A 20,903-nucleotide genomic window follows, 5' to 3' on the forward strand; every position below is an offset into this window, starting at 1 on the left:
GTTAAAACTTGATCCGAACAAATCTAGACCCACTCCAAACTGGTCATAAACGCAACGCAATAAAGAAACATGGGCCTTTCAAAACTGGCCCATGATAAGAGTAACTAAAAAGCCGGGCTCCGCAGCCCACAAATCAGAACACTATAAAGTCCAAAACAACTGCCGTAACATTTGTACTCTCGTCGAGTTTCTCGGCAACCAAACAGAAACGAACTAACAGGGCAAGGGCAAACTAAGCGAAGGGGGAAGAGAAAGTGCGATATGTCGGTGCTAATAGTCACGAGCTTAGGTGACCTTGTGCTGGATCTGTTTGTAGAAAAGTGTCCTTTGACCACCAAGAACTTCTTGAAGCTCTGCAAGTACGTAACGTAACTTAACTTCAATATTTTGTTTTCTTATTATGACTACTATAAAGCGGTCGGAATCTGATAATATGTTGATATTTTAAATTTATGTAGGATTAAGTACTATAATGGCTGTTTATTTCATACGGTTCAGAAAGATTTTACGGCTCAGACCGGTGATCCGACCGGAACTGGAACCGGCGGCGATTCTGTGTACAAGTAAGGAAGCTGGAAGATTAGGTTTAGTAGTGGAATCTATTGAAGTTTATGAAGGTGTAGGTGTGGTTGATTAATAGCTAAGTGAGGATTTACAGATATATTTGTGTTATGGTTTCAGATTTTTGTATGGTGAACAGGCTCGGTTTTTTGGCGATGAGATTCGTGTCGATTTGAAGCATAGTAAGACTGGCATTGTTGCCATGGCTAGTGCCGGAGAGGATCTTAATGCTTCTCAGGTTTAATATATATATATTTTTTTAAATTTTTGATGCATTTGTGTGAGCTCTTTGTTATATGTAAAATGAAAACAAATCAAATGGATGTGCACATAGTACATTTTCTTGGATAAATGGTTGTGACTGTAGTTGATTTTGAATTTTAGTGGAACATATGTTTGCAAATGGATGACTTGAATGGTTTTTTGGTGGTCACGGAATTGGATTTTTGTTTGCAGTTCTATATCACTTTGCGGGAGGATTTAGACTATCTTGATGGGAAGCACACTGTGAGTCTCTCGATACTCAACTTCTTGTTTAGTATTTGTCTTGCTATTCTTGATTTGTAAAACAAATGAGGGAATGATTGCTTTGGGATGTCATATGTGTTTTTTGTTCTTGTCAATAACATAAAACAGAATTTCTCTGTTTCATAACTTTTTTTATATGTGAGATGTCTTATTGTCTCTCTTTTCCTTCTGTTTTTGGATTTGTGACTTCTCAATATGATTATGTCCTTGGAAATATTTATGTTTCTAGTGATAATAGAAAGATACTTTGCTCATCTCATTGTGAATTATCGGAGTGTAGGCAATGTTTCCTAAACGCTATAATGCTTCTATTTTTTCTTTTTTTTTGGGCATTTGCACCAAAAATTTAAAAAGAAAACCCTCTCTGTTACCTAGGGTAGTCTCTGATTATCAAGTCTTTGGAGCAGAGGAAAATAGCTAGACCTGAGAAGTGCTTTTAAGTTTTCTGGAACTTTTTATGTTTTTGAAGTGTGACTTTGTTTATTTAAAACCCTCTTGTTGGTCTACTTTCCTTTCATCATAATTTTTTATTGCAGGTATTTGGGGAGGTAGCTGAAGGGCTTGACACTTTGACTAGGATAAATGAAGCTTATGTGGATGAGAAGAACAGACCATATAAAAATATCCGGTTTGTTCTATTCTACTGTGAATATGTTGAAGTGGTTATTAAATTATACTTTGTTTTACTCATGTTAATTCATCTGAACAATCCTACGTATTATACTTGAACAGAATTAAACACACTTATATATTGGAGGATCCTTTTGAAGATCCTTCACAGCTAGCTGAGTTGATTCCTGATTCTTCACCTGAAGGCAAACCAAAAGATGAGGTACCGACTAATTTCAGCTGAGCTTTTAGTGAGAAGATCTGAATCTAAGGAATAAACTGATATTAGTAATTTACATAGCGCTTGAAAGCATGGTTTCTGCTGAAAAATTATGTAAGAAATTTTTAATCTGATCAAGAAAAACAGTCTAGTAAAACACCATAACACAACAACTGTTTAAAGATTATCATGAGGAAATCTACAGATAGGGCCATAAGTATTATGCTTTCCCACCTCTGTAGAGTTACTGCAGTGTATACAATAATCTTCTTAGTTTCAGAATGTACATTAAAGGGGTTAGGAATAGTGGTATGATTGACCTAATTTTTAGCATATAGAGGGATTATGATCTTTTAACTAATTCTTACACCTGAACTCAATGCCCAAAGCCAGTTGTACTGGAAATTGATGGTGACTTTGATACTTCAGTTTCAGTTGGTTTTCATGAGTGATTTATGGGCTTAATGGCATGTACTGTATGGTACTTGGATGATGCATTGAATATGGATGACAAAGTAATGTATAACATCAATGAAGCAAATGATTACTTCAGGTCATTCTAGCCCATAGAATCATTCTGTCAACTTTTTGGTAACGCTGATTACTGCCAATGTGAGACCTTTTTGAACTGTTTTTCAGCATAGAATAATGTAGTTCAGTTGGGTTATTGGGCAAAATATTGCCTTTTTGGTAAGCATGTTACCTCCATAGTCTGGGCTAATTTTCAACTTTGTGTTCAGATTGATGATGAAGTACGGTTGGAGGATGATTGGGTGCCCCTAGATGAGCAATTAGACCCTGTACAGCTCGAGGAAGTTCTCCGTGAAAAGGATGCACATTCCAGTGCAGTTGTACTTGAGAGTGTAAGAATTTTATGCATATATAATGATTCAGTCATTTTTGTCTGACTATTAACTTCCATCTTTGTAGACTGGTATGTTCTTATTCTATTACTTTGTGTACATTACAGATTGGAGATATTCCTGATGCTGACATAAAGCCTCCAGAGAACGTGCTATTTGTCTGTAAACTCAATCCAGTCACTGAAGTGAGTGCTTGTTCATTGTGTTGTAGTAACATTATTGTGTGAATTGTGAAAACATTTCTATCTTTTCAATTTAACTTTGTATATTTTTGGAGAAAGGTCAAAGGAAAATGGAATAGGGATTTTCCTTTTAGGCCCGTCTTTTTGCCAAAAATCAAAGGAAAATTGAAATGAAGAAAATTTCTGTGTGCGTGGGATGGGATTTAATATTGTTTTTTTTTTTCCCCACTTGTTCAGCTATTACACTTTGCTCTTGACCGTTCCTTTGTTTTGACTGGAAAAATAGGGTATACCACATTCCATCACTGTTTTTCCTTTCCATTCAACCACATGGAATGCTAAAATCATGAGAAATAATCAAGTGTTTCTGCATGTAGCTTGTAATCTTGTTAATGAAGTTTGTCATCTTATGTTATTGCTTAATCATTCTTTCTTTGATGCAGGATGAGGACCTACATACGATCTTTTCACGTTTTGGAACTGTTACATCGTAAAAAATAAATTTTAGTTGATTCAATATTTGGTGATATTTTGATATGTGTGGTTCTTGGGAGTCATATTTTTTTACTGTAAATGATAACAGGGCTGAAATAATCCGTGATTACAAGACTGGAGACAGTTTATGCTATGCTTTCATTGGTAAGTGCTTGATTATCACTGAGCTTTATTATTTTGTCATTTTTGAGTTGAGAACTTGAAGTACATGTAATCTGAAATTTGCAGTGTATAAAAGGGTAAGTTCTTTATTATTTCTGGTTATTCCATTCTTCTATTTTCAATTTCCTGTACATGAATCAACAACTGCAATCCTCATTTTGGTTTTAAATTACTGTTATATCTCTTAGTTCATATTTGATAGAATATGGTTTCGAACTTCATATAAATTAGTTATGGAAAATGTTCTAGTAAATATTTAGATATTCTTTTTTCCTTTTCTTATTGGTTCTAGTCAAAATCTCAGAAAAAAAAGAAAAGGTACTTGAGATTGCCACCTATTATGACATTTTGCTCGAACATGGATCCTGAAGAGGCATGTAGATGGGATGAGGTGAAAAAGGGCAATGGTGATTCATAGTTGTTTTTTGGGCTTTGCTCCATGGATTCATCCTGAATTATTGAATATTTGAATTGTGAACATATTATCAATAGATATGAGGATCAAATCCAATTCATATGTGCCTTAGAAAGATTTTGTCATTTTTGGCTGACAACAGCAGAAGTGTCCTATTGTAATTTATGGCAAAAGTAACTCCATAAGTATCTAATTAGTTGAGTATGTGTCTGTTTGGAAGTACGAGGATGGATGACAACAATGTGTTGGACAACTATTGATATGTTGTCCATTAAATTACTGACTGCAAAAGCTGGCATAGGCTAACATCCCATCCACTATATATATGTCTTCATGTCTGACCTTTTACTTTATTTTGAGTAATGTGATGTGCGTCCGTTCATTAGTTTCCTTGATGACTTTGAACTGACCATAACCAATTACTTGCTTTCCTACCAGAGTTTGAGGAACAAGAAGCATGTGAACAAGCCTACACTAAGGTATTTAAAGGTTTGAAGTGCTATTTCTTTTCTGAAATTTTTGCATTTTTTGGTTTTCTGGATTTTGTGCCCTTTTTTTATCAAAGTAAAAGCATTGGAGATTTTCTGATGTACTTTTCTTAATTTGAATCCTCTTTTCGCCTGGAAGAATTTGTCTTGAGGTATTGCATCCTTTTGGTGATGGATCTTCATGTTCCCATAATCTTAAAAAACAATGCATTATTTTTTTCTTACCCTACGATTTGCATGAGTGAGACTTGAAGGAATTGTAGACTTCCCCTGACCTTCATGATACAGTATAGTAATGTATTTTCAGTTGAAATTCATGAACAGAACTCAATTGGTCCTTTCTGTATTAGATTTTCTGGACAATTTGTTGCAAGCGTACATATCAACCTTGTGTTTCTGTTCATTAATAATGTTGCCTTAGTGCTTTTGCTATGTGCTAATCCTGTCTTTTGGTCGTAGATGGATAATGCATTGATTGATGATAGAAGGATACATGTCGATTTTAGTCAAAGTGTCTCAAAACTTTGGAACCAGTACCGGCGCAGAAATAACCAACCGGGTAAAGGTTAGTCAAAGTGTTGATAGAATGCTTTTAAAACCTTTGAAGTCTATTTATTTATATATTTTTTTTTTATTTGCTGCAGAGAGAGGCTGCTTCAAATGTGGTGCTCTTGATCACATTGCAAAGGATTGCACAGGGCAGCAAGCTCCCAAGTATATCTTAAAGGAAGATAACAGACAGCATGGTGGATACAGCGACTCCAGGTTTGTAAAATCAATCGCTTACAGTAATGAGATTCCTCTTCTCTTTCTGATGGTGCTACGACTTTTGCAGGTATGAAATGGTATTTGATGGAGACACTCCGGAAAATCCCAGACAAGAAAAGCGACATCGAGGCCATGATCCGGATGACCAAATGGAGAAATCAAAAATGAATAGGCAGAGTTATGAGCGGAAAGACAGGGATCAAGAAAAGAAAGAATTAAGAGACAGGCACAGGGAAAGTGACAGATCTAGGGATCATAGAGATGACCATAAAAGAAACCAGGAGCATCTTGAAGAGAGAAGGGCAAAGGAAAAGCACGGGGAGAGACAAGGGGATAGAAATTATCCCAGAAGGGATGAGCGGGCATACAGAAAGAGTTCTGATAATACTGATCGCCACAGAGACAGAAGAGATGATAGCCAATCCAAAAGGAGTGATAACAGAGACTATAGAAAGAGAAATGCTGAAATTGATGATTTTGGAGATAGGAGAGACGATGGAGATTATAGAAAGAGAAATGATGTTGGTGATATTCGGGAGGACAGGCGAGAGAGACAAGACACAAGAAAGGAGCAAAGTTATAGAAAGGATAATGGAGATGAAGATAGTTATAAAAGACGAGACAATAGGCATGTAGTTACAGATAGTAATGGTGATCACAATCGACATAGAAGAGATGGAAGCAAGGATGACCACAGAAGGGACCGAGGTGATAAAAGAAGTTGAAGTCTTCAACATGCACGAATTCTCTTAGTTTTATATTTCTACGCGAGCATAATTGATAATTAAACTTCAGGGTGGTTAACTGTAGTTTGTTAAACTTATTGCACATCTATTGAAGTCTCTTGTAGGGCAGGCGTTTTGGTATAAACAAAGACTTATTCATTTGTGAATTTGATGGGTGGATTCAAGCCTAGAGTTTGGCCCCTTTTAAGTTTGACTTGATTTGAAAGAGTTAAATTCAAACCTAGACTTGTGTTCGACAAACTTATTTTAGACCAGATTGAGTTTGAATTTGATTACAATATAAGTCAAGTTTGAGCTGAGTACTATAATTAAGTTAAACATGATGATATTATTTTGATATATATCGATAAAGAAACCTCAATTTTGATGTGTAATATGATTTTGTTTTAATTGATTCGAATCAAGCTTTTTTAAACTTGCAAATTTGGCATGTCAAACATTCTTTAAGCTCAAATTAAAACAAATTTGTTTGAATTGAGTCAACTCAGTTTGTATTCATCCGAAATTGAGAATGTCAATAGTTGTTTTAAAGTGGATACTGAAATAGATTACTCTTCATAATTCTATCACTGATTGAAGATGTAATGACAGATCTAGCTAATACTGCGAGTTTCTTGCCTATTTCCATTTGAAAAATTCGATCATATTAAAATACACAAAAAGCAAATGTTCAAAATACTCTGAAAAAATAGAGTATGGGAAATCTAATTTACAGCGTGACTCCTGAACATGTGCAAATATTTTTGACTAACTAATTTGACAATATATGATTAGCTGATTTTAAAATGAGAAAAAAAATAATAATCACATCACCCCTTTATTCAAGTCCGATTATTAGTAATTTATTTATATAAATTGTTCTTCTCATTAAAATTTTCTGGAAAATGAGATTCGGTCCAAAAAATTCGCTTGAGGAAAGAGCTCAATGTTTCAGTCAGCCATACCTGTTGAGATCAAGAGCCCATGTGGAGAACCCCCAACAAGATGAAGCTCCAGCGAGCAATGGGGCATTGGATGGGTTCAGACACGATTTTCCGGCACATGCCTTTTCTGATCTCTCTCCATGTAACCAAGTCGGCCCCTTCGGTTTTGATCTTCAACATAGTCATGATGATTATAATGATTGGACATAGAACCGTAATTGTGCCGCAGCTTTCCCTCCGATGATCTATCGGGTGAGCTTCCAACCTTCCGCTTGCGGCTGCTTGATTTTTGTGAATGAGAACCATGACTAAGGTCATGAGGCACTGGGACCTCCCTGTCTTCTGCATAACTGAAATCTGATCTGCGTGACCAGCTCTGCCTACTGTTGCGCTTGTTTTTCTCATTCCCTGCAGCTAATTCAACGCCATTTTCCAATTCCCGCTCAATCAGATCATCATCATCCATCAAATCAGTTTTCCGAGTTACGTCTACTCGGGAGTTCCTTCGTTTCTCTAGTGCTGCCTTTACCTTGTCTTTGTCAATCTTCTTGATAGCTTCCTGAGGTGACTGGCTAACTAAACCTCCTCTATGTTCTGATTTTCGGCTAGAATGCTTCTCCTTTAATTCCCCTGCATCTCTTGTTTCATTTCTCACAACTGTCCTCTCTTGATCTTCTTTACCAAGTGCATCTGCCCCAAATCTCAATGTGCTTTGTGCTTCCCCTTTGTTCTGGTAATAAAATTCGTCATGTTCAGGGTGAAGATCATCTTTAGATTCACATGCATTGTCATCTACAGTATTTTCCATCTCTGCATTTCCCCAGTCATTAATCTGATTTTGGGTGATTCTCGAAGATCCACAATGATTATCAGCTAAAGAACACTCAGACACTGGCTTAATTGATGCAGGCTTTAAGGTTCTTGAAGTTGTACAACTAGCCTGCGAATAACTATTAGTTGTCGGATATTCTTCACTGCTAGACAAAGTTCTTGATGACGCCCGCTGAATACTCCCTGCTGCAGCACTTCCTTCAACTTCACCACACTGGGAAGGCGGAACTCGGTTTTGTTCATAGAGTTCCAACATTTGGTTGCTAACCTCTGCCAGAAGTAAGCTTGCGGTGTTAAAACCAAAATCCAACACATCCACACAGAGAGAAGTCATAGTGAAGATAATATAAAACTGGTCAAATAAATGACATGATTGGAACTTCCAATTGAACTTGATTGCTCATATGTTTTAAAACTACATACACTTATAATAAGTACTAATTTAGGTTATAAATATAATGTGTCATCATGTAATTAGAAAATTTTGAATTAAATATGGAAAAAATATCCAATCACAAGATGACACCTTATCATGAGTACCCAAATTAATGTTCATTATAAGTACATATAGCCTTACTCAAAAGGAAGAGGAAGAAACCATGGTCTATCTATTATCTCCCTTCATTAAATTTTGAAGTACATTATAAATAATGGGAATATACTAAAAACAGAATAAAGAAAAGGGAGACAATATCTCGTGTTATCACTAGTGACACTGAAAACTGAAAAAGAAAAAATCACTGACCTTCCAATTGGCGTGGGGTGACTTCAAATTCTTGCCACCATACCCTCTCGCCATCTGATGGAAGCTTTACTTTGAGGAACTTTGCAGCAAGAAAAATGGCCCCCGCAGCAACATGGTGGGGCTTAAACTGTAAGCAAAGAGAGGTCCGCAGTCTGCATGTTGCATCCCCCAATCAAGAAGAGCATGGGAAAAGAACATGAACGTACAGTTTGTAGAACAAAGATTATTAATCATACCCATCGTTGACAAAGTTCCATGCAACTTGTGCAAGGGCATTCTGAGCAACCTTGAATTTCTTTATTGCCTCAACAAGGGGTTTGTATGGATGGAGTACATTAAGATCAAAACCAAGAGTTGACAGTACAACCCTTTCCCCAATTAAAATTAATTCTTTCTGTTGTTCGTAAATCTCCTACATGATGGGTGCAAAGCAATCAATAAACTAAACCATTAAACTACAACTGTCATAAACAAATTGGCAAATCATTAAACATGGGATGGAACAGAAAAAAAGGAATTAGACATCCTTGGAATTGGAGCATCAGTATAATACTTATAATAAAGCATAATAAATATGCAGAAGGTTAACATGAAAAAATAATAATAAGTTGTTTACAATCTAATAAGTCATCACTTACAAAACAGTTATTATCCCCTCTCACGAGCACAATGACAACATATAGGCCAATTTGAGATCAACGTGAATGTGAATGACAACTCAACACTTCCTCATTATTAAACACATAATAATAATAACAATACTTCCTGATGCTCAAATTAAGTTTGTATCATCCATCCATTAATTCCTTGGTTTAAAAAAAATACAAAATATTATGCAAATTAAATTTTAATAGTATTTCCCTGTCATGGATTATAAAACCATTAATAAAATTTTAAAAACTTCATTGCAAGTAATTTCCTAATCAATGTTCTCCATAAACTAAAACTAAAATTGCACACTTATGTTCTTTGCTTTTCCACTGATGATCTAACTAGGTGGCTCTGAACCACGACTCTGCAATTTGCACTTCCAAGTTAAGGGCATGAAAAGATTAACTTAACAGGAATATATCATGAACAATTAACAAGTGATATAAGGTAAAATATGAAGCAGAACACACAGAATAGATAAATACCAAGTTAAAAGGTGTCATAGAAAAAAGTATACTATACCTTTTGCTTGATCCTATTAATTGCATCAAGATCCTTATCTTTTTTATGGATAATTTCATATGAAACAAATATAACGTCTTTCAGTGGACGGGGAGTCTCCTCAACCTTCCCTGCCAGAAACATACAGACTGTGGCTATGGTCTGCAAAATATTTTGAAGAAGATCAGGCACCACAAATAATTACTGCCCAAATTTGAAACTCAATTAAGATATTTCTATCATATTCCATTTGATTCATTTGTTTCCATCAAAGATGTCAAAGACAGCAGATGTATGATTATGGAACTACAACACTTCTATCCATCACACATAGTCAGAGTCAAGTACATAAAGTCACAGGCAATATACTATCTCTGCCCTTGCATATACCCAGAGTGAGAGAGAAAAAAAAAGGATCCTTTTTCTCTCTCGCTGTGGAAAAAAGAGAATTGTGGGAATAATGATATTATCCTTAATTTTAAGAAATTAAGTACACATCATCGCAGATCCTAAATGAAATTTCACGTTAGTATTCAACACAAGGGCAAAATCAGTACAGTCAACCATTTCATTAATTAAAAGTACATTGGGCCGGGAACTCTTTGGGAAAATACAACTGCCAAAAGTCACTAATATCAAAAAATACAAACTCAATTTCCAAGGCATGACGGTGTAACAACATTCATGGTACACAATATCTCTAAGTTTCTTATTGGTAAAATAAAGAAAGTCAACAAATAAGGTTGGTTGTTTATCCTTTTTGGCAAGAATAATATTTTACCAGAAATACATATTCAGTATAACTCTCAAATAGATTATATTCTATGAATGCCATTGGTTCAGCCATAAAAATGGTACTAACTACAGCCTGCTAGAGCAACACTCAGATACATTTCCATGGGAGAATACAAAGGGATGTATCATTTTGTAAAACGTAAAGCATAACTCACCCTTCTGTCATTCCTTGCATGTGATTGACGAAGGAAGAACCGATGGCAGAATATTATTGCTGTAGCAATTGTTATCTGAGGTCTGCATGTTCAGACAAACATCACATTTAAGGCATAACTATACAGAAAAGTAAATTTAAGGTCAGTAGCCTAGAGAGAAACAAACAACTATTATCAACAATGTCATTTTGCTTTGATGTGGATCCCTGTACCAAACTACAAGCAATTCCCCCTTCCTCTCCCCGCACCCCACAACACCCCCCCCCCCCCCCCCCCCCCCCCCCCCCCCCCCCTTTTCAGTTAACAAATAATCTTAAGTAGAATGTACAGTGCTATAGGAGAACAAAATAATGTGCAAGTGAGCCTGAGAAAAGGTTTACAAGGTAAACCTGTGCAATTTTTCAAACCATATCCTATCAATATATCTCTGCTCATATCACATCAAAGATGTAACGATCATTTATCAGGAAAGATGCAGAAGAATTTAAACACATCCGACCAAAATGCATAGACTCACACTTTAAGTCTCATTCCCAAGTCTTGTAGAAATGTGCAGTATGACTTGCGAAGATAAGTCTCCTTTTTCCAATCAATTCCATCTCTTCTAGAGGGAGAATTCTCTTCAATTTCTTCCCTGGAAAAGTACCAGCGACCACCTTCTTCTGGTTTGTCCAGTGAAATTTTGGATGACTCACCCGACAACAAACTAGCCATTTGTATCAGTAACAAACTATATGGTAAAGGCCGTGTTGTTACCTTCCTGTCAATACTGTACCAAGAAACATTAGAAACAGAACACTAAACATGCATCAACTTCTATAAAACAATAACAAGCATCACCAGAACTTCTCTAGTATCACATCCACTCAATTTACAACTAAAAAAAGCACGTCCAAGACAATGCCTTTGCTCATGTAAAACCATGAACACGTATGTACGTATGTATAACGTACTCATGAAACTATATTTCATTATTCAACTAAATTAACCTTGATTCAACAATTTTCCTATCAAATTCTACTTCAATAAAATTTCCAGGAAAATTAATTCAATTTTCTTAAGAACCAAACGGACAAAACCAAACCAAATCAAACCAAACAAAACAAAACAAAACACCTACTTCATTAAATTCTGTGAAATAAAACAAATAAATTCCAAATAAATCTACGAAAAATCTACTCAACCATAACAAACATAATCCGAAGCTTAAATTTCACAAAAATAAAATAATATATATACGAAATTCTACCTGAACAGTCTCAAATAAAGAGCAGCAAAAAGGATCACGAAAAAAGAATTATCGCAATTGTACCAGTGAAAATATTGAGCGATAAACTGAAATTTACAAAATTATAAATGGAGCGAGCGAGCGAGCGAGCGAACGACCGCGAGAGTGAAGAAGAAAATAATTTTATTGATTTATTTATTTATTCATTACTCTTATACTTTTATTGATGGGACCTTCTGCTTGGACATATTTTTTACTAAATTCAAACACAATTTTTCAAGTTGTTGATGGGTATGGGTAAAATAGCTCTAAGTTTAAAACGGGACGTTCAAATGGATAATAAAAATATAGGTTCGTATCCCAACTAACGAGGATAGGTAAACTTAGAGGTATCTAAACTCGTTCAGGGTAGATGCAATGACCCTTACAAATATCATATTCATGTGATTAAAATCACAAACCGACAAGAGTTTTTTTAAGACATTACATTTACCACTACTTTAACTATTTACAGCACAATGGTTACCTTTGACAATTGTGGGAATGGTCACTTATTTTTGTAAAGAAATAGAGCAATTGAGCGATGGTAACTGATATGGGTAAAATAGTTATAAGTTTAAAACAAATTGTTTAAATAAATAATAAAGATACAGGTATATCTTGTCTAACAAATACAAATAAATTTACAGAAATTCATACTCTTTTAAACTAGATGTAAAAACTAAGAGTTAAAACACAAATGGATAATATTTACAAATATCATATCCAAGTAATTAAAAATCATAAGCGATTAGAGCTTTTTAAAACATTTGACTTACTGTTACTTTAACTATTAACGACACAATGGTCACCATTGACTATTATAAAAATAGTGTATCTATTTTCTTGTAAAAAAATATGGCAATTAGGGGGTTGTAATTGGTATAAGTTCAAAACGGGTTCTTTAAACGGATAATAAAAATATAGGTTTGTATTCTCTCTAACAAATACAAATAAATTTGTAGATACTCATACTCTTCCAAACTAGGTATAAAAACTAAGAGTTGAAGCACGAGTAAATGAAACATACAAATAGTATATCCAAGTGATTAAATATCACAACCAATGAGAACTTTTTAAGACATTGGACTTATTACTATTTTAACTGCTAACGACACAACAATCACCATTAATTATTGTGAAAATGATATATTTATTTTCTTGTAAAGAAATAAGATAATCGAGTAGACTATAACTGATATAAGTAAAATAAGTATAAATTCAAAATAGATTGTTTAAATAGATAATAAAAATATAGACTTGTATCCTATTTAACAAATATGAGTGAATCTGTAGATACTCATATTTTCAAATTAGGTATAAAAACTAAAAATTAAAGCACAAGTGAAGGACACTTACAAATATCAAATCTATGTGATTACAAATATCATACTTATGATACAACGGTCACTATTGACTATTGTGAAAATGGTGTATCCATTTTTTTATAAAGAAATAGGATAATTCTAGAAAATGTGTGTTTTCAATGACAAAATATCCTTTATCAATTATCATGAATATATTTTTTTTTAAATTTTAATATTATACCAATTTTTGTTAACTTTTTTTTCCGTTTATTTTAGTCCCTGACATGAGTTATCAGACATAAATATTGTAGCTCTAAACATCGAGTCTTTTGAGTCTGTCCGTTTCAAGTATTCCACTCTGCTGAGAAGATCGGTTGCGACCTTTTCCGTTCCATTAGCCCGTGCCTAATTTGGCACTGTCCATTATGTCACAAGTTGTGGCTTTCCAGCACGGCCCGCAATTCTTGCAAACCCTGTCCCTTGGGCCAGGCTTTGTTAGTCTCGGGCCGTAGCCGCCCTTTGCCAGGTCTACTCGCAGCCACTTAACCTCTCCCTGAACAAGAGTCAAAATTTTTCTTCTTTCCCCTCCAAATTTCTAGCTTTTCATTTCTTCTAACAGCCGCCAACCGATAAATCTCTCTTTTTTTTTTTTTTCAACTAAGTTTTCATCTCTTGTTTTTTGTTTCGTTTTAATTTCGGTTTATTTTATTTTCTTTGCTTTTCCTCGCATTTTCACGGCAACCAAACAGACTATTCCAAAATTCGAAACGTAATGAGTTCAATTCAGAGTCCTCTCCAGGTATCAATCTCCGAATCAACCAATCTCCGCCGTCGGATTCGTCTCGAAGGTAGAGGAAAAGTAATCAAAATCAACAACGGCGTGAAAAGAGCCATCACTGTATCGTGTCTCGGTAGCGTCCACGTGGCGGAGTCCTTCCATGGTTGGAAAACCTCTCATTTCCATCATGTGGCAATGAAAGCTCAGAGCAAGTAACCATCTTTGACATGTATGTGAAACCGTCCACTACTCCACAGTGCTCAGATTGTTATGGAACTACGCCAAGGAGAGGAGGATCCAGCGAACCGACTGCCCATTGACATAGGAAATTCTTTCACTGATTTAAATCCATACAAAGATACATATACAAAGTGATGTGGTAAAATATATATATGGTGGAGTGAATATACAAAGCCAACTCGTTTTTTATGTCATTTAAAGGGTAATGCTGCATCACTTTGTATTTATCTCTTTGTATGAAAGACTTTGTAATTGTAGTGTTACTCTTAATGCAATCACAACTGTCACAAGGCTAGAATGATTTTTCCATCTTTTCTCTATCTTCCGAAGCCATCCGGAAGTGCCACTATGCATCCCTCGCACATAATGTCGATATGCCCGTGCTAGTCTGTATATGGGTGTGTGTCCTAGTTATTGTTTGCTAACAACAACCCTCCATGTGAGGATGATACTTAAAATAGAAACTCTTAGTCTTTTAATGTCGAGGATTTTGGCAAAGGTTTGGTTTCTAGTTTTGATGACATTCAACTTCGTGACACCTTATAGTAGAAACACTTTTATTTGTGTTGTTTTGTAATTTATCTTCAAATTTTTATCAAAATGGGTCTTTGTCAAGTCATAGCAATTGTAGCATCGATCCGGATTCTGCCTGAATCCTGTGGATTAAACAACTTTTAGAACAAACTTGGATGCTATTATAATCCTTTGATGTCTCCTCTCAAAATTTTGCCCTTTTTTTCAGCCATCTTGTTCATGGCACCATGCACCAGGGCTTTTGAATTTGGCCTTTTATCAAAAAAGCACCTCTGACAGTCAGGTCGAACCTTAGAGAAGTCTTATCACGTAAAAAGTCCAATAATGTTCCTCGACTAGCAGCCCATTTTTAACCATATTTGAAGGGTGCGAGTGTGGACTAGTTAGAATAATATAAATTTTATTTATAATTTAAAATTATTTAATTATATAAAAATATGTTTTTTTTTTACATTGTATTTATTGATAGTATATAAAATAATATTATTCTTACAATACAGGTCCTTAACGTTTTGTTTTTAATTTAAAAAAAATTAAACGATTTTTTTAATATAAGAAAATCTAATTATAATAACAATAATAATTAGTATTATTATTATTATTATCAATGTGCAATTACTATTTTAAAACAATAAGGAAGCTCATTTCGATGGTCATAAAATAAGGCTTAGGGTGTATATAATTCGAGCTAAATTGATTTAAACAAATCGATTAGAGTTGAAAACTTTTGATTGATAGTTTAATTTAAGAATAATTTATTTATTTATTCGATAATACAATTTATTTTATCAATAATATTATTTACAGTTTTTACGATATTATTCGTCCAATTAATAGTTTTTAAGTGATATTATATATCAATTTGAATTGAATATTATAATTTTGATTTGAATTTAATTTAATCTTAAATTTAATTTAATTCGAATCTAACTATCAAAGGCCATGTTGACATAAAAGAGTTTCCACTAAGAGTGATATTTAGTAATAGAAATGTAAATGTTAATATCTCATGCTAACTTTTTTGTAGAAAAAAATAAAAGATTTTAATTCTTTACACAAGAGATTTAAATATTTAATTTTATAAGAAATTAAATTGTGGAGTATTTATTTTAGCCGGATATTAATTAAAATAGGTAAAAAAATTTCCGCTTATACCTTTTTAGGCAAACACATAGTTGTTTTATTTTTATAAGCAATTTTTTTTGTAACTCCAAAAATACCCTCCCAGCCCTGTATACGTAAACGCTGGAAGGAAAACTTGAGTGCGTGAGTGCGTACGGAGTGCACGCGGTGCACGCAGTGCGTGCGGTGTGTAAGCAGTGCGCGCACCCTGATTAATATATATAAACAAAGTGTGAGGGTGCGTGCGCACCCTTTTATATATATATATATATATATATATATATATATATATATATATATATATATATATATATATATATATATATATATATATATTAAATAATATAAAAATATATATATATATATTAAATATTATAATATTTAATATAATATATATAAATAATAATAATAATAATTTTTAAATATATATTATATTATTATATATTATATATATAATATATGTACAGTGCACAGTGCGCGCACTGCATATGCACTGTACGTACCGCGCGCACCCACGCACTCATGCACTCCTCACGCACCCACTCACTCCGTGCACACTCCGCACGCACCCACGCACTCAAACCTTCCTTCCAGTGCCTACGTATGCAGGGTTGAGAGGGTATTTTTGGAGTTACAAAAAAATTTGCTTATAAAAGTAAAACTACTGTGCGTTTGCCTAAAAAGGTATAAGCGAAAATTTTTTTACCTATTTTAATTAATATCCCTTTATTAGCACTTATAAATTAAAAAAAAAAAAAACGACCAAAGAATAAACCAAGACATAAATAGATAAATATGTATAAAAGCATTGACTTGACTAGGAAAATAATCGTGAATTGTCAAAACGGTGACGTTTCTTATGCACTACTATAAATCAACTTAAAAATTAACAGAAAATAATATTTACTTTACGCCACCTCTCTGCCCAACGTCGCCGACACAAGAGCTGCGGCCAAAACTCAATCTACGCCGGAGGAATTTTTGGTGTTTTCTTTCGTACAACAACCGCATAAGGTTGGTTTTTCAAATTTGGCTTTTTATTTTGTGAAAGTATAAATTCATCTGATAATTTCTATTACATTTATTTATAAATTTAAATTTAATTTGGTTTATTTTGTTTTGACGAGTAGATAAGATCGAAGATGGACGATGAGCAGGAGATGGAGAGGTTCGGAATGGAGAACGACTTCGAGGGAGGTCAGTGGATAAATGGCGAATTTTATTTCAAGAAGCGCAAGGAAAAACGAACTCAAACTAAAGACGATGTTTTGTATGGCGTTTTTGCCTCTGATTCTGACTCTGACGATGATGGTTACTCCAAGAAGCGGAGAAAAGACCGTGACTTTGGAAGAAAAGCCGATATGACAAAGCCTGTCAATTTCGTTTCTACAGGTTAGTCATGTTTAACTAATTTAATTTGAAATTTGTGGGTCGTTTACATAAGATTGTGTTGCAGGATTTGGGAACTACATCAGATAGTATGAGCTTCTGTTTTAGGGTTTACATGGCTTTGGACACTCTAATAATTTTTTAGGTTGTGGTTCTCCAAGCTTAATATCATTTGGCATAAGGGTAATTATCATGTCTACCAGTTGTATCATAAGGCCGAAATATGGGCCTCCAGTGTCGGGTTTTGTGACTTTGGGTCTTCTATCTCAACAACTAGCTTTTGAGTTTTGATTCTCCCAAAATTTGTATCATATTGAAACTAATGTATGGCTACTTGTTAATTGTTATTACAGGTACTGTAATGCCCAATCAGGAGATTGATAAGAATCTCAAAGAGGAAAATGATGATATCTTAGAGGAGGATGCTGACAACCGCCCTGGTTTAGGTATTGGCTTTGGATCTGGTAATTCCGATGCTGGTTTAGGTTTAGGTTTTGGTGGAAACAGATCTAAGAAAACGAATGATGAGGCTGAAGATAGTGATTTGGGCGGTGATGATGATAGTTTCTTGCCAACAGCATTTGGGAGGAAGATAAAAGAGGGAGCACTGAGGAGGGAGAGAGAGCGGGAGAGGGAAAAATCGGAGAATAAGGGTCAAGGCAGAAAAGGGAGAGAAATTGGCACTGAGGATGTAGGGGTTTTTGAGAAGCATACAAAGGGAATTGGGATGAAGTTGCTGGAGAAGATGGGGTATAAAGGTGGCGGGCTTGGAAAGAATGAACAAGGGATTGTGACTCCGCTTGAGGCAAAGATGAGACCAAAAAATATGGGTATGGGTTTCAATGATTTTAAAGAAGCACCAGCTGCAAAGTTGTTGGACTTGGAAAAGTTGGAGGAAAAGAAGAGTAAGGGGCAACAACAACCTGTTGGGAGAGCAAAGGAGAAGCTTTGGTCAAAGCGGACAAAGGGGAGGAAGAAGGAAGAGTATATTACCATGGAGGAATTGTTAGCAAAGAAACAAGAACAGGGGTTTGAGGTGGTTCAGAAGGTGATTGACATGCGAGGGCCACAAGTTAGGGTTTTGACAAACTTGGAGAATTTGGATGCAGAGGAGAAAGCAAGGGAGAATGATGTTCCAATGCCTGAGCTACAGCATAATCTAAAGTTGATTGTGGACTTGGCTGAGCTTGATATTCAGAAGATTGATAATGATCTGAGGAATGAAAGGGAGACTGCATTGACCCTGCAAAAGGAGAAGGAGAAGCTGCAGAAGACGGCGGATGAACAGAAGAAGCAGATGGACAATATGGAGAAAATTGTAAATGTTTTGGGTCAAATTGAGAGAGAAAATTCATTAGGAACTTTAACGTTGGACTCACTGGCAAACTATTTTAGGGACTTGCACGGGAGATTTCCTCATGATTATAAACTTTGTAACTTGTCATGCATTGCTTGCTTGTACGCTTTGCCTCTGTTTATAAGGATGTTTCAAGGTTGGGACCCTCTTCGGTGTCCATCACATAAATTGGAGATTGTGTCAACATGGAAGAATCTGTTGCAAACAGAGGATAGTCATGATATATGGGATATATCAACACCTTATTCTCAACTGGTTTCTGAAGTTGTCTTACCTGCTGTGAGAATATCTGGCATCAATACTTGGGATGCAAGAGATCCTGAGCCAATGCTTAGATTTTTGGAGTCATGGGAGAATCTGCTGCCTTCTTCTGTTCTTCAGACCATATTGGATACGATAATTTTTCCAAAATTGTCAACTGCTGTTGATTCGTGGGACCCACGCCGAGAAACTGTTCCAATTCATGTTTGGGTGCATCCATGGCTCCCAATGTTGGGACATAAATTGGAGGGTCTGTATCATATCATACGTGTAAAGTTGAGTAATGTTCTTGATGCATGGCATCCAAGTGATGTATCTGCTTACACCATATTGTCACCATGGAAGACGGTGTTTGATTCAACAAGTTGGGAGCAGCTCATGCGTAGATATATTATTCCAAAATTGCAAGCTGCACTTCAAGAGTTCCAAATTAACCCTTCAAACCAAAAGCTTGATCAGTTCTACTGGGTTATGTCTTGGGCTTCTGCCATTCCAATTCATCTCATGGTTGATTTGATGGAGAGGTTTTTCTTTGCTAAGTGGCTACAGGTTTTGTATCACTGGTTGAACACTTCTCCGAACTTTGAAGAGATTCATAAATGGTATATGGGATGGAAGGGACTTCTTCCACAGGAACTTCTAGCCAACGAAAATATCCGGACTCAACTAAATATCGGTCTCGACATGATGTCTCAAGCTGCTGATGGTATGAAAGTGGTCCAACCTGGCTTAAGGGAGAACCTTAGTTATCTTAGGGTGTTGGAGCAGAGGCAGTTTGAGGCTCAGCAGAAAGCAGCTGCCCAAGCTCAACAAGCAGCAGCAGCTTCCCATATGGATGGCACAGATGCACAACGCGAGATGACATTGAAAGAAGTTGTTGAGGCATATGCACAGCAGCATGAATTACTATTTAAGCCTAAACCTGGAAGGACACATAATGGTCAGCAAATTTATGGCTTTGGCAACATAAGCATATATGTGGACTCTCTAAATCAAATGGTGTATGCCCAGAAGGAGGAGGGATGGACTGCAGTTACACTTGACACATTGCTGAGAATGCACAATAATTCTCTTGCAAGGAGATATTAAATTTGGTATGTAATTTTAGGGGCGTATGCCCAAAGTTTTGTTAGATTTTGTTATATGAATAAGTTAGTAAAATTTGTCGGTACACGTAATGTTACTCGTTAAGCTTGTATATTTAAGGAGATTCTTAAGCAGATCTAGTGCGTTGGTTTAAGGGCTCCCACCGCCAGCGAGGATGATGGGGCTGTCTGCAGATCAGATGGCTAAAACTAACTTTGAATGTGTCCTGTGAAAGGAATGTCTTCTTTGACTCTCCATGTGCTTTTGGGGAAACTATTTGGATGGTTGTAGAGCTGTCTTTGATTTTCTTATGTAACTCTTTGATTTTAGTGGGATTAATTTTAGATATTAAGGGGATTAATTTTCTTATGTAATTAAATTGCATTTGAGTGGAGTTTAAGTTTTAACTCTCAAACTGATTTATTTGAATTTGATTTGATTTCAAGTTAGACATTGTTCAGGTTCGGTCGAGATCTATTCCAATCATAATTCCAACTAATCGACAGGCTAATTTAAGAGAACTTCTCATCATCAAAGGGAAAAATACCTGAAGACCTAAAACATGAGCAATATGAAAGCAAAATTAGGTGTACATGCCAATGACGTATCTCAATAACATTATTGGGTGATCATAATTAAAAGGTCAATTATGATTTTTCGAACTATAATATAATTATATTTAACCGGTTTTTTGGTTTTCTTTTCCATTACAAATGAAGAGAATCATACGTGGATTATACAAATTCGAGCAAATTTTCATAAATGGGAATGGGGGAAAGCCTAATTTGAAATATTTTTTAAAATTTAATGTTATGCAATAATCTATTTAATGTATAAGGCCAAAAGGTTTATTCTCACCTAAGGTTTAATGCAAACTTAATTTCATATTTACTAATTTTTGAAAATTTAAATATTCACCAATTT

The 20,903-nt window shown here is 35.2% G+C and overlaps 3 protein-coding genes across 4 annotated transcripts; 2 read left to right on the forward strand and 1 right to left on the reverse strand.

Moving 5' to 3' along the window:
• Positions 1–165: 165 nt before the first annotated feature.
• Positions 166–6,235, forward strand: LOC123206688 (peptidyl-prolyl cis-trans isomerase CYP59-like). The gene is made up of 14 exons (XM_044623888.1): positions 166–359; positions 459–563; positions 682–799; positions 1,018–1,068; positions 1,626–1,717; positions 1,822–1,921; positions 2,659–2,781; positions 2,889–2,966; positions 3,407–3,453; positions 3,547–3,602; positions 4,474–4,514; positions 4,983–5,088; positions 5,168–5,288; positions 5,359–6,235. The coding sequence occupies exons 1-14, from the start codon at positions 262–264 to the stop codon at positions 6,014–6,016; spliced, it is 1,794 nt and encodes a 597-aa protein (XP_044479823.1). The 5' UTR covers positions 166–261; the 3' UTR covers positions 6,017–6,235.
• Positions 6,236–6,631: 396 nt separating this feature from the next.
• LOC123206664 (cyclin-T1-5-like) lies at positions 6,632–12,130 on the reverse strand. Of its 2 annotated transcripts, none has more exons than XM_044623860.1 (7): positions 11,951–12,130; positions 11,156–11,407; positions 10,639–10,720; positions 9,710–9,850; positions 8,773–8,948; positions 8,537–8,688; positions 6,632–8,061 (listed from the first exon to the last, which is right to left on the reverse strand). In XM_044623860.1, the coding sequence occupies exons 2-7, from the start codon at positions 11,350–11,352 to the stop codon at positions 7,058–7,060; spliced, it is 1,752 nt and encodes a 583-aa protein (XP_044479795.1). In that variant the 5' UTR covers positions 11,353–11,407; positions 11,951–12,130; the 3' UTR covers positions 6,632–7,057. The 2 variants fall into 2 exon arrangements, with proteins under 2 accessions (XP_044479795.1, XP_044479794.1); XM_044623859.1 differs by having other exon boundaries at positions 11,888–12,130.
• Positions 12,131–16,790: 4,660 nt separating this feature from the next.
• Positions 16,791–20,398, forward strand: LOC123206686 (septin and tuftelin-interacting protein 1 homolog 1-like). Its single transcript, XM_044623886.1, has 3 exons — positions 16,791–16,900; positions 17,017–17,278; positions 17,629–20,398. The coding sequence occupies exons 2-3, from the start codon at positions 17,029–17,031 to the stop codon at positions 19,980–19,982; spliced, it is 2,604 nt and encodes an 867-aa protein (XP_044479821.1). The 5' UTR covers positions 16,791–16,900; positions 17,017–17,028; the 3' UTR covers positions 19,983–20,398.
• Positions 20,399–20,903: the final 505 nt, after the last annotated feature.

This window comes from Mangifera indica, unplaced genomic scaffold (assembly GCF_011075055.1).
Source record: "Mangifera indica cultivar Alphonso unplaced genomic scaffold, CATAS_Mindica_2.1 Un_0045, whole genome shotgun sequence".
NCBI classification, from domain to species: domain Eukaryota; kingdom Viridiplantae; phylum Streptophyta; class Magnoliopsida; order Sapindales; family Anacardiaceae; genus Mangifera; species Mangifera indica.